This window comes from Xiphias gladius, chromosome 2, assembly GCF_016859285.1.
Source record: "Xiphias gladius isolate SHS-SW01 ecotype Sanya breed wild chromosome 2, ASM1685928v1, whole genome shotgun sequence".
Lineage (NCBI taxonomy): Eukaryota > Metazoa > Chordata > Actinopteri > Istiophoriformes > Xiphiidae > Xiphias > Xiphias gladius.
In genome coordinates, this window is record NC_053401.1 from 14,580,907 (window position 1) to 14,595,588 (window position 14,682).

Consider the following 14,682-nt stretch of genomic DNA (forward strand, 5'->3'; position numbering starts at 1 on the left):
TCTTGCTTTAAACTGCAATTGCTTTTACTACAACAAGGACTGAAATCTTATGGGATATAAGTTTAAAGGATAATTCTTGTTAATTTCAACCTGTCATATTTTCCATAAATGTAGCTATTGTGGCTCTATGGGTTGTGTTAACTTTGCCCTCGTCGTCTCCGTTGTAGAGATCGAGGGAAACGAGGACTCAAACAAAACAGTATATATATCAAAGCAACCAGTGCAAGCTCCCAACAGCTCTCCCAGTAAACATGATTTTTACATGAATCATATCAAACTGTCATTCACAAGAGTTTGAAATGATTCATGTAAAAATCAAGTTTATCTGGAAAGCTGCAGGAGGCTCACTCTGGTTACCCTGATATATGTAGATATACAATGGAGATAGCGAGGGCAAAGCTAGCACAACCCATAGAGCTATAGTCCTGGTTGAAATTATTGGCCCCCCAGAATTGTAAGTACAGAATTTAGAGTATTTTCATAAATAAATGAAAATTAACCAAGGTGTAATAATCAGAATGTTTAATAAAATTTACAAAGTTACTGAACAACAACAAAAAATGCTTTCATATAGTGAAATAAAAAATAAAGACATAAAATGTATGCTTGACACAATTAGTGGCACCTTTTTCATGAATTTTAAATGAGTTCCTCAAACAAAATAAAAAACAAGTAAGACTCACCCGTATTTAGTTTTCAGCATTCCATTACCTTTATTAACGAATAAATGATTGTTTTACTGCATAAAAACTGCCTGATTGTTTCCAGTTTCTTTTTCACAATGGCAAAGACAAGAGAGCTGTCTGAGAGCATCAGAAATGCTATTATTAAAAAACATAACAATTCTAAAGGCTAAAAGGCAATCGCCAAAGATCTTGAAATCTCTCTTTTCACAGTTTGTAATATTATCAAGAAGTTTCACAGTCATAAAACTGTTAAGACGCTTCCGGAAACTGGGGCTAAGTAGATACTCAATGAGAGAAGACTGCAAAGGTTGATGCGAATTGTTTAAAAAACACTACGCACTACACTACACTATGCTGTGGACAGATAGAACAAAAGTAGAGCTCTTTGGGAATGCGGTGCATCAGTTTGTTTACAGTTGACGAAATGAAGCCCATAGGAAAAAAAAGAACACCTTACCTACAGTAAAACATGGTGGAGGTTCTATCATGCTGTGTGGCTGCTTTGCTACCTCTGGAACTGGAGGCACTGAATGTGTCAAAGGACTGATGAAATTAGAAGATTAGCAAGGCATTTTTGAACCAAATTGTGTTACCCAGTGAATGAAAACTAGGTTTGAGGCAAAGGTCTTGGGTCTTTCAGCAGGACAACGACCCAAAGCATACATCCAGCAGCCCAAAAGAATGGTTGAAAAAGTGAAAAAGAGAAAATGGACTGTTTCAAATTGGCCAGCAATGAGTCCTGACCTTAAATCCCAATGAAAACCTTTGGAGAGAAATCTGAAATCTGCCAGTGCAAAAAAGGACTGTTGCAAACTTAAAAGAGCTTGAACGCATAGCCATAGAAGAGTCGCAAAAACTACCAGCAGACAGGTGCAAAAAGCTTCTAGATGACTACAAGAAACGTTCATCATTGTTGCTAAAGGTTCTGCAACCAAATATTAGTGAAGCGTGCCAATAATTGTGTCTTCGGTATATTTTGTGTTTATATTATTTCACTATTATGCAAGTTTTTTTTTTCTTTTGTTCAGTAACCTTGACCATTTTATTAAAATATTTTGATCATACAAAATTGGTTTATTTGCATTTATTTCTGAAGATATTCTTAATTCTTTACTTAAAATTCAGAGTTGCCAATAATTTCAACCAGGAAATGTATATAATAACCACATTTATATGAAAAATGCCAGGCTTAAATAAACTAGAATTAGCCTTCAAGTCAGACATCGCATTTCTAAATTTTGTCCTTTCAATGTGAAAACTATGGCTAGTCTTCTCACAGTATGGTATGTTGTTTTCATATATTACCAGAAAAGCCATTACACAACACATAAACTCTTAACATCTTGCTATAAGGAATCTTTTGTTTCACCTCACTAATCTCATTAGCTTTAACTAATGACAAACTGTATAGAAGCACTTAAGTCTGTTTTCATCTGTTCTCAGTACATAACTTTGAACAAGATTAATGCATACTTGTGTAGATCTTTTTATAGCAGGCTATACTGTGTGAGGAATCAGCGGTGCATTGTTTTCTTGTACGATGACTGCATAAAGCACCGGAAAGTGGAGTAGAGTGCAAAAGAAATTAGTAGAAATTGAATAGAAAATAACTAGAGTGCAAGGCAGAGAGCTCAGGACTCCATTAGGTGCTAATGGATTGTCATGGTTCAGTGTTCCCCAAACTACGACTGCAATGGCCAGAGATGGACAAGAGATTGAGAGGAATGAGAGAAATGGATAACCAGATATTGAGATGGTCAGGCACATGAGGTAATGCCAGAAAAAAAAAAAACATTACCAGAGGTATAACTACCCTTTTCCAATCAACAACAGAAGGCAATATGTATGAAGGTTCATCCCCTGAGAAAATGTCAAGTGGCTACCATCTTAGGTAAAGCTAAGATGACATTTCTGTTCTTAAGTCTTTGAGCTCACGAAACTGTCACAGCTGTTTTAACTACTTTACGACAAACACGTGCGTTTGTCAGTTTTCAGAAGAACCTCAGAATACTGCTGTGTCTGACGGAGAGAACGAATTAAGGGAAAGGAAAATCAAAAGGACGAAAAGAAGAGAAGAGGATAAATGAGCAGAAAGAGAGCTGAGACAGATCCTGACATGAAGAGAAGGGAATGGCAGGCAGAATCCTAAAGAGCACCTCAGCGGGATGGAGAGAAAAAGGCAAAGAGAGTTCTAGAGGAATTTTCTTTAGAAGGAGGGAGGTAAGAAAGAAAGGAGGAAGCAAGGAAAAAGCAAACCGGAAGGATAGTCTCATCTAGCTATCCTCCTGACAATGTGACAATGAATTCAATCCTTTTAGCTTAGGCACAGGCATTATGAGAAAGGACATAGCCTGAGGTATTTTCTTCACAGACTCTCTTCAACGGTCTGCAACGGCACAGGACAAGCAGTGCCCCACAATGCATACCAGGTTAGACACGCTTGGAAATGTGTGTGAGTTGAGTGGGTGGACTCAGGATAAGCATCATACAGTTTGTTTCCCATCAGGCTACTTCCCCTCTTTTCTCTCTGCCTCTGCATCACCCATTCATTCCTCCACTAACCCTACTTTTCGGATGTATGCTGATAATCCATCACATCTTCAACCCTCCATTTATCTCCGTTATCAGTACTACAGTAATATTACATTTGCCAGTACTGACTAATGCAAAGGATTTTAATTTCACCCTGAAACTACACTGAAGATGTAACAGAGGCATTATACAGTAGTTCCATCATTTTGCTAGGGGATGCTGCACCATGCGTGGGAATCATGATTCTGGTCAGTATTTCCATACAGAACTCATTAAATTTAACTGTAAAAGTTCATTCTTGACCTTAGGATAGGTGGTTACGTTCAAATATAACTGTGTTTAGGTGGTACCAGCAAAGATCTTACGATGTTTTAATGGTTTGCCAAACCACATGGGGGAGTCTTTCAGCTGGTCACTGTTGATTTAACAGAGCCGGTCCTGGTCTTAATTAGTGGTGGGATTCTCATAATTTACTTCTTATACTGGTTGGCATGAATCCCAATGTGACATGAGATGCAGTTGGAGATCCATGAGAAAAATGTAAGTGGACCTTGAGTTTAAGGATAAGGCTTCTGTTGTTCATTATTTTCTCATTGCATACAAATGTCATTAAAAGACCAAAATCAACAATGCATGAATCCGTCTGTCAATGCTTTTTGACTTCCCCACTCTGTCTCTGACACTCAGCTCCACGGACACTGGTTCCTATTGAAGATGTAAATCTATAAAAAACAGCTCACAAATATAATTTCATTTTTAAAAGAGGCTAAAGTTTTTAACAAATGTTGCTCAAACAAAAGTAAGTTGTGCATCTGTTGGGGACTATTTTCACCACAGGTCTAACAAGCACTAGTGAGTATTTACAGCATCAAGACAGTGTATGCGGAATTGACACAAAATAAACTACAGCCCCCATGTTCATGGTAACGAAGGAACATATCAACAAGTGTAACGGTGTTGCTCATTTATGTTTTGAGTTAGTCTCTGGACAACAATGGATGTCTATGGCACTGAGGAATTAGATATCAGGCCTTGTCAGGCTTTGGCTACAAAAGCAATCCATAGGTTCAGTACACTGTATTGTTGGTTCTGCTCTTTTCATGGGATTTATTGACAATAAGAAAAATACAAAATATCACCAAACTTAGCCTTTGAGATTACTTTGTCAAACTATGTTGACATTTGGGTCTAACTAGGGGTGGGGTAACAATAGCTCTAACTGTATGGCTAATTTATTTTAGGGCAAATAAAATTACTTGACGCAGGGTTCCTTGTTATATTTTTTCGGTAAAGCATGTGTCTGGTGTTATATTATGCTGCCATCAGCTTGATTTATGTGAATATGTTGCTATGATTATGTTGCTACTAACTTCCCTGTAGACACTCTAAATTATAAGGATATACATGATACAAACAACAAATGAATAAATAAATAAATATATAGAGAGCTTTGTAGGGTAATTGAGGATGCACTGCTACTTCATGGATGCCTCACCTCAAGGTGAGTCCCTCTGGCGTAGCATGGTTAATTGAATAACATTAGCTCAGCAGCTGCTTGCTTCCATTACGCTTTCACTGTAATTTCAGGGTTGCTAACATACTGTTATCAAAACAGGATGTTACTATCCTTATTTCGCATTCTAAGTATCAGATTGCATAGTTATCTTAAGTCCAATCAGCTTTGTGTGTTGACTCCTATTGCTCCTAAATTTTAAAAAGGTAAGACAGGATAAAACACTTGAATTTGAGAATTTCACTGAAATCAATAACAAATATTATAGCAAGCACTAGAATTGAACTGGGTATTATTTTAGCTTTTAAGGTGAGTTGGGCAAAACATTTTTGTTTCATGTAATGAGCATAACACATCAGGGTTGTGTTAAGTAAGTGCCAGCATGTTGAGGAAAGATTTTCATTCTGGCAAAAATTGAGTTTAACAAGACCCTCTCATCAAAGAAAGAAGGCGTCCTACTACCTTCACTATTTGGTATACAATAAATTGTAGGAAAGGCACTAAAGATAAGAGATTAGTAGTCACCACTGCAAGATATTGCAGCTCATACTTTTTCCTCATTCTGTTGCTTTCTTGCTCTTGCTGTAGAAAAAAAAAAAATATCACCACCTAAATATTGTGTATAACAAAGAGCTGAGTGCAACAGGTTCAGGGCTTTTCTCTGGGAACTAACAAAGGGGACTCTAGGCAAAGCCGAATATCTCTCACCAGAATTAGAGGTAGACTGTGGGAAATCACAAACATTAAACTGCAACTCTGACCACTGAACAACATAGACCGATGATAACTTCTTATGGCATAACATGTACCAGTGGGCTTCCAGCAAACGTTTGGTCTACATACCAAACAGGCAACCCTGAGTGTGTGTGTGTGTGTGTGTGTGTGTGTTTTGGTGTGTATACTCACGTAAGAAATGTTTCTCCAGTAAGGCAATTTCCAGGTGACCTTTGACTTCGTTGAGTCGGTCTGACTCTGACCTCTGGAACTCCTGGATGGCTGCAGCCATTGTGGGAGACCCTGAACCTGCCTGTGCACGCGCACACACACACACGCGCACACACACACGCACACACACACACACACACACACACACACACAAACAGCACGTATACAGGTGTACATACATGGGTCCATGCACACACACCCATATAAACATTTGCAATCACAAACAGAGACAACAAAAGAAAGACATGTTTACTTTTAGAATTACAAGTACTTGACAACAAAATACATACAAGTCAACACAAGCCAGCATATCCCATATGATCTAACACACACACACACACACACACACACACACACACACACACACACACACACACACACACACACACACACGGTGCCATGACTCACGGTAATGTTTCCTCTCCTGGTTTAAGTCCAGCAGAAGTAAGATAGGAGGAGGAAGGTGAAAAAGAGAATATTCCCCCTCTTCTGACTACAGCAACACTGATGACTCACACACCGATGACTAAGGGCTTTAACCCTAACACACACATACCCACACAACTAGCAATACAATATGTGTATATGTGGACAGGGTGAATGGCAATAATTGAGAGATGACAACTGTGTGAGAGAGGAGAGGAATGAGGGAGAGAGTGTAAAGAATTAAGAATGAGCGGCTGATGGAGGGAGAGGAAAGGAAAGAGCGAGAGGAGAGGAGAGATGACTGTGTTAGCGGGATGATGAGCACTGCAGGTTGAGCATCAGTGCTCTTCTTCGGCAAGGGTCCTTTAAGAGACTCCTACCACACACACACACGCTGCAGCAGCTTCTCCCAACAGCAACCAGCGTGGTTTGTGTGTGTCTGCGTAGACACACTGCAACGTCTTTAATTGATGTGCTCTCTGTAAAAGAGAGAGCACACAAGAGAGAGAGATGGCGAGGGGGAAAGAGATATAGCACAAAACTGACAGTGACTTGAAAAAAATGTGCTTTGGGAGATAACCAAAACCTAACAGGACAGGCGGCTGGGGTCACACAGAGATGGAGAGAGTGTCCCTGAATAAAGAAGCACTTCAAAGAAAACAAATGAGAACCTCTTCTGGAAGTATGAGAATTTAATGGGAAGGGGACGGGGGATAAAAAAAGACAAAGAAAGCAGAAGAGGCAGAAAAGAAGATGAGGGGGGCATGAAGGAGAGAAAGGAGTGGACAGTGGGAGTGAAAAGAAGCTTGGCTGCACCATGAGCAATAAGATACAATGCTCTTTGGTTTGGATTTTGACAGCTTTGTTTTTTCAAAATGTCAAATCAGTATCGGTTTGGTACAAAATGTAGGCACATCTTCATGTGTTTAATGCAGTCATTAATTGTCAGTCAGAGCCTACTGGTCATCAAAAGTAGGTCAAGCCCTGACGTCACCCTGGACGATTATCAGCTGATTAATTGGTGTGTTTCCCCTCTCCCCCTTTCATGACCGTGGCTGATGTGAGCAGAGGAATCTCACTTTGTCCTGCTGAGGTAAAACTCCACGATCTTTCCAGTGACTATGGTGGCACTCTATGCTGTTTTTTAGCAAAGAATACTGAGCCCATATGACAATAAAATGTATGCCCAACAAATGAACAAATGAAAATCACCATTTAAAGAAATTCTTAAAGCATCAGTGCTGTAAGATTAATAGTTAGTACACTGTGCTTCACACCTAACATCAGCCTTCAATCATTTTTTGTTGAAGGTGCACAAAGGTCACTGCGCATTATTTATTCTAAAAGTAAGAATAATCTTCAGTCTGGTGTAAAACAGAGGAGAACAGATGTTACTAGACACATTTTCTGCAACAGTATTGTGAATCTGACGTGCAAATAAGCCACAATCCACAACTGTACAACTCCAGGCAAACTGCAATCAATCGCCTACCACAAAAGAAACAAACAAAACATTAGATACATAGTCATGTGTAACCAACAAATCATCCATTGAGATTGTCGTTGTTAGACTTTTTGGCCACTCATTAAGTCAAGGCTGTTTATCCTTCAAATTTAACATAACTTCTTATAGCAAAATCCCCCTGAGAAGAAGCTCTTTTTTTCCTATGACAAAACTACAATCTCTCTGGTCTGAAAGATTCTTCTCAGTCTCTCCTCTGACCAGATAAGTTTTCTGGTGCGCTGTGTCTGGTTCAGACTCAGATCCACTTCAACTATTCTCACAGCTTTTCAAGCTCTCTTGTCTTGTCTAGTTGAGGCAAAACTCCCTGCACAGTTTCCACACTGTAGACACAGCTCTGCTCTCTCTTCTTCAGGTCAGCAATTTCCTGATCCAGGTCTATTATGAAGCTTTCATCCTGTCTCTACTCTTTTCTGCTTCGATTCAATGAACTTGATGAACTCAGCCGGCTTTTTCTGAATGGAAGCTTAGTGGTTAGTGACTTCTACTGACTGATCTCCATAACCTCCTGCTCACACTCCTCAGTCATCTACTGTACTTCTCTTTTGATCCTTTTGTCTCCTCACTCCATTCTTCCATTCTCTACGCTCAGCTAATGGGTCGTATATTTGAAGGATTGTAATTTTTGGTTGCAATTTATGTTGGCTGGTTTGCAATCCCAAATTTATTTGCATTTTAATTAAAAGAAAATTTTAACCCCATACTCAGCCTGTAGAAGGACACTGTCCATGGGTTATATGGTGTGCCTCATGACAGAACTGACAAAAAAATGTCTAGTTTATCCTAGAGAGCAATTGCAGAGACATTAAATACTTTTTACATGCTCTTTCTTCTCTGTTGTCAAGAGTTGTGTGTTTATTAAGCCTGCAACTCTCTCTTGAGGTTCGGTGTGAGGTGAAATACACCTCACCTTGTTCTGCTTATTAACACAAATATAACATGAAACCTTCTCCAATCATCACAGACTGTTGTTGTACAGCAGGCTGCTGTTGGTACTTTTTTAATGTGTGATGTCTAGTAATTAACAATTATTAAAGATATCTGACCTGTCATAGAAAATGTTTTTACACAATGGACACTTACAGACGGCATGGGTAAACCGGTTCTTGTTAATGTGATGTTGTTAAATGTGTGGCTGTAAAGGTCGTAGCGGCTCTTCAAAAAGAACCACGTTAGGCCATTCAAAAATTTAAAAAAAAAAAAAAAAAAAGTGGAATTTGTGACTATAATATGTAAATATCAAGCTTTTATGGCATCATGCTGCATAACTATGCTGTCAAATCATTAAGTGATTCATTGAGGGAAGAAATATAACAAACTAGCAGAGGTAATGACAAATCCTCTGCTGATGGTAGAAAATGCTGACACTGTGACGGATAATGTGGTTATACTCGACTGTAGAGACATGAAATTATCTGAATTTCTGTTCTTTCACTTTTTTCCCCCTGCCAGTGAAACCATACACCCTCCTCCCTACTAACCTGATTTCCTGTTAATCCTCTGATTTCTTTACTTTTTAAAATGGTGCACATACAAAAACTGTCTGAGAAGAAATCAAGTTTGTTGCTGACAGTGGATCAGGATTACAATTATGTCATATATGCTCACTCAAAAAATATAAATTAACTTTAAATTAAACAGAGCCAAACACAATGAAACACAAAAAAAATTCAGCCTACCGGTTTGTTCAGACCAGACAGGCGTCTCTTACCACACAACAAAAACCACAGTCCTCTGGAGCATCGGCATCAAAAGTGCAATCTACAGCACTTCATACAGTTAGCTGGCCAATTTAATTCCACACTTTATGTATTCTGCTTTGACTATGGTTCACATTTCAATGTAGAGATTACAGTTTTGAATTGCAATCCAAGCAGAATACCATGGTGAACTGTTTGGGGATTTTTCTGCCATTACAGAGTTGATCTCTAGGCCTTACTATGAAACTGAAAAAGATAAGAGACGATTGTAAATTCTGAGGGTATGATTACAGGCTCTAGCACTCATGACCCACTGGTGAGAGTACTGCAATTCTGCAAGGAGAGGCAAGTTGAAGAGCTGTTCTGTACTAATTTTTCATTATGCAATAGTGCCAATCAGGTTGTTAAGGACTGTAAAATTCTACTTAATAATGCTAAGAAACCATATTAAATTTTAATTTGCCCACAAGAGTGTACTACCATTTAACCCTGCTTTCGGTGTTCTATATTTTGGAGCAGGTGCGAGTGCAGCAACAGTGGAGGGATATTCTTTTTATTTACCCAACTAACAATGTTTATGTCCAGAAAAAAGAGGGTAAGAAAATGTGCTTGAATGTAAGTCAGGCCTAAAATGCAGGTTTAAGTTCCAGTATGTCAGTAGGAACCTATGAAGGGCACTATGCAGGGAAGAAGAGATTTCCACCAAGCAGCGGCAGCTCTTAAATACTGAATGCAACTGCATGCTTTGTGGGAAAAAGAGCGCATGTCTCATTGTGCATGTGTATTAGTGTGTGTCCCAGCAGGGATAATAGCTAGCTTGGACTATTTTGGGGCTTCAGAGTGTGACTCATCAGTGACGTGATGTGGGCGATGCCTTCCCAGTGGGCTCGTAATCACGCAGGCAAACACCAATGCACATAAAGACATACAAACACCAGCTCACAGACACCCTTGTGGACAGAGGAAAACTCAAGTGCACACATGCAAATACAGACACATGACGCACATGCCCATAGTCAGCTAGATGACTGATTAAAAAAAATATTGCTCTAGAACCAAAAAAAAAAAAAAAAAAAAGCTACATGTTTTTTTTTTTCCCTTATATGGGTGCAGGGAGGCCTCTTATAGTTTAATGGTGTATTTCTCTCTAAATACCACTCACTTACCACCAGGCCTTGGGCAGCTCTCAATGGGATGCAGGAAAACCCACAGACACACTCTAAAGTTACATCAGCTGTCTATTTGAGGAGAAACAACGAAACAAAGGAGATAAAAATGAAAGGGAGACAGAGATTCCTGGGGCTTTCATTCAGGAAATGATACAATCAAGTGACTAATCCAGTGTTTTTAACTCAGGTGTCTTCCTATCAGTGCCTGTGCATGACGATGATGGCGACAATACTGGTGTTTTTAGTTACCCACAAGGACAAGAGAGAGCTGCAGATTTCATGAAGTGTGAACAGTATGTAGCGTGGGAGGAAGAAATATCACAAAACATGATCTGTATTTTTTTGTCACAGTGAACAGTTTGTCTTTTTTCACCATTTTCTCTCCATGTTGTCCATCTCCTCCCCTCTAGACATCTCAGAGTCCAGTCTTTCAAGGCAAAATTGCTGTCCTCTCTCTAGCCTCCTTTTTAACCTACCCTGCTTTAATCTGTTCTCTCCTTCCATTTTCCCTTCCTGCTATCCAATATCTGTTCATCTCACCATTGCTTTCACTATTTCTGCTTTTGCCATCTCTATTCCATGTACACCATTGGAAAAACTTTGTTGCTGTCATCTCTCCATTTTTCTTTATCAAAACAACCTTTCCATCCATCATTCTCCTGCCCTCTTCAGTTCAGTGGCACAAAATATAAGCAGAGAAAATTGGGCTTAGATTAAAAAAAACCCAAAGAATCATATTTTCACAATAACATTAATTAATCTTGTTAAGCATGCTAAAACAACATCAGAAAGGTGAAATGGAGGCTACTGCACATTTTCCCACCCTCTTTTTTGTGTTATTCAGGAAATTATATCAGAGTCATGCTGAGGTCATAGCATCTTTTTCAGAAGTAATAATTCATGAGTATATTTTTTATAAAGAAAAAGAAAAAAGCTGCCATGTGTGCTTGTCCTAGCCGGTCAAGGTTAAATGTGTATATCAGAATCAGAAAAAAATTATTGATCCCCACAAGGTAATTGCTTTGTTACAACTGGGCAGTTCAATGCCTGAGCTGCAGAAACATTAATTTACGTTAATGTGACCAGGTTGGCACCATCTGTTGTTAATAAAAGCAGTAAGCCCGCTGCCTCTTTTCTTTCCACTCTCAGATTTATTCCTGTCCACCTGAAACCATCTGAAACCTGTAAATGGGAGCAATGGGATCTGGAGTATCTTCCTGTAGCCATGTGTCTGTGAAACACATAACACTACACTCACGGAAGTCGCTCCGAAGGGCCGCTAGCTCATCCATCTTATCGTCCAGCGATCTCACGTTGCCCATGATGATAGAAGGGAGATACGGCTTATATATCCTCTTCTCCATCAGAGTCTGTTGTCATCAGTCTCTCTTCATTATCTTAGTTCCTCCTCTGCATCCTCTTTGTGTACTCCTCCTGATCATTGCAGGGATGTCCATTGTTGTGGTCATCATGCCAGCTAACTTCAGCGCTATCAGCTGGTCTCTGGTGTAAACAATGTGACCTTGGAGTTTCTGCGCAATGGTAGCACAGCTGAATGTAATGTAAACACATAACACTACACTTACTACAAAGTAATTCCTCAATGGAAGAAAACAGACCAGAACTCGCTCTACTAGCATGTTAAGAGAGGATGCAGCTTAAACAAGTTATTAGTAAACATTTAAACAAATAAGACAAGAGAAGAAAGCTTAAAAAAGTTGGAAAACTAAGAATATGAGCAGGAACAACTGCAACCGGCTGCACACACACTTGGTGCATATGCATATAATCATATAAATAAATATGATCAAGATAACCGTTTACCCAGTAAAGATGATAGATATAGAGACAGAGGGATATAAAGAGGAGGAGTGTTGAAGAGAATTGAAGAGAAAAAAAGAAAGATGAAAAAGGGAAGGACATAAAGAAAGAGAAAAATTAAAGAAAACAGACTGAAAAAGCAAAAGAAAGAATAGGAAATGAAACATCACTTTCTGCTTCCTCCCTGATGATCAAATGCAAAAGTGGCCATAGGTCAAGTCCAGCCCAAACACACACATACACATTCATATAAATGCATGGTGATTACTCACAGGGTCTCGCAGGACGTCCTCTGTGTCTCGCAGAGGTGCCTTGGGCTTCAGTTGCATATCATCACTACATTCGTTGTCGGAGGCAGGTGGCGACTCAGCCAGATCTGGGAAGTCGTCTCTCGCCCTGGGGCCTCTGAAGCGGATCTTGTCCAGGCGCTTTAGCATGGTCAACACCGCGCACCTGGGCTTTACCTTAACATGGCGGACGGTAACCCTGCAGGGACACAAAAGACAATTGGTATACAGTAGCTAAATGGAAAACTGCTTTTCTTCTAATTTTACTAAAACCTAAAATGTGGAAAAGTATTAAAGTGGTAATCTTTCCATTTGCCACAAACTGGGCTTGCAGATTTGATGAAGGTGACAAAATATGTAAATAACCATAATGTATTGTTTTTACAGCATTAAAGGAAATTTCATATTTTATATGCATATGGGCTATGCATGAAGAAATATATACCATAATTGGCCTGAAAATAAAACAATAATTCTAGCGAGTATTTTCAAGTCTATGTAGTAGTAGTTTATAGTGAGTGTTTCAAAGTTAGTCAGCACTAAAAGTCTTTTTAGCCCAGTTTAACCTGCAGGAGTTTCTGAAAGCTTGTGTAACTGCAGCTTTTGCTGCCATGGAGGAAATAAATTCATGGCGACTGAAGATGAGTTCTCAGCGTCTCCCTGCGTTTCTACTGCAGAAATGAACTGCTTACAAGAGCCTGACGGGACAGTGTGAAAATGTAACTGAGAGGGAGCTACGCAAATGTGGGTTTTCCATGTTACAGTGTTTCATGTTTCCCTTATACATGTGTCTCTTGTAAATTAGGACTCTCTAATTGAATCAGTGGTTTCTTAGGGAAAAACTTTTCCAATTTCCCAACAGGACTAGTGAAGAAGTTTTTCCTATTTTTAAAAAGTCTTTTTCTCAAAAACAGATGTTGGAAAAGGGAGCCTTGTCTTACAGTCAGGGTTGATCTATATGCAAGGTGAAGATGGTACCTCATCATTCGCGGACAAACAAATTCACTGTATTTTATTCTATATTTGGAGTCAGGTAGACCCCAGAGAGGTCTAACAGGGAATGTTAGACCTCTAACAGGGAATGATAGACCTCTCTGCTATGAAACTGTTATAAAACTCAAATAACAGAAATCCAAATTGACTAATTTGAGATTTGGCAGGGATAGTGTTGCATACAAAGTTCCATCAACAACAATTACAGAGGTAGAGAAAATAAAAACCCTTTCTATTTAACCATATTTTACAGCTGAGAGACTCTCAAACCCCAAACAGACACAATGCAACATTTTCTGTAGTGGAGTTCTGAAACATGTCATCAGTTTAAAACAATGTTAGGTTTTTTTTTTTTGGCTGTTGAAGAGGGCTCTGGATCTCTAGGACACCAGTTACAAATAGGAGTTAAGGGAATTATCGTTTTTGGATTACCAACAACAAAACATACAATCTCCTTACAATACCCACAATAATTTCTTTGGGTTTAAGAGAAGAATGACTGTCATCTTGTTTTGTGTGTTGCTCTGTATCAACAGTTTCATTTCCACCTATCGTCTTCCACAGGAGGATAGAACCAGTAGCCCTGTTCGACCCATGACAACCACATCCTTTCAGTGCTCCACCAAACAGTCGACAGCAGCAGATATGGTGACCTCATTTATTGATTACATTTTCATACTGGGAGCGGTGGCAGTGCAGGCAACAGGTTGTGAAAAACTTAATGGTTGTGTTTTTGTATCAAGGGAAGAGATGTAATGATGACATATAGATCAGGGGGCTGTTTGTGTCATCGTAAACAGAGCCACAGGAGTCAAGCTACTGCAGTGTTTCCTCTGCATTCAGCAATAGTATCTTGACACTGCAGTAAAGTCAATCCCACTGATAGAAACTAAATGCAGACAAGATTTATGACCTCATTAATGCTCACCAAAAGCAAGCCAATAAAAGCCAACTACAGTAGAAATGTACTATAGATCATGATAAGCTTTGAAATGGGAGCCAGTTTTAAAAAACAACAAATACTAAACTGTTAGCAAACATATCGCAGTCTCCTCACGTCCCCTGTTGTACTACTACTCTACGAGGAA

The 14,682-nt window shown here is 39.2% G+C and overlaps 1 protein-coding gene across 4 annotated transcripts in view; it reads right to left on the reverse strand.

Annotated features, from left to right (window-relative positions):
- gramd4a (GRAM domain containing 4a) overlaps window positions 1-14,682 on the reverse strand; it is a 54,949-nt gene that overhangs the window by 33,456 nt on the left and 6,811 nt on the right. For 2 of the 4 annotated variants that reach the window (XM_040145336.1, XM_040145326.1), the window contains exons 2-4: window positions 12,587-12,800; window positions 10,491-10,562; window positions 5,638-5,758 (exon numbers count right to left, since the gene is read on the reverse strand). In XM_040145336.1, coding sequence (XP_040001270.1) covers window positions 5,638-5,758; window positions 10,491-10,562; window positions 12,587-12,800 — 407 coding nt within the window. The remainder of the gene's footprint in view (window positions 1-5,637; window positions 5,759-10,490; window positions 10,563-12,586; window positions 12,801-14,682) is intronic. The other 2 variants (XM_040145354.1, XM_040145345.1) reach the window with 1 other exon arrangement.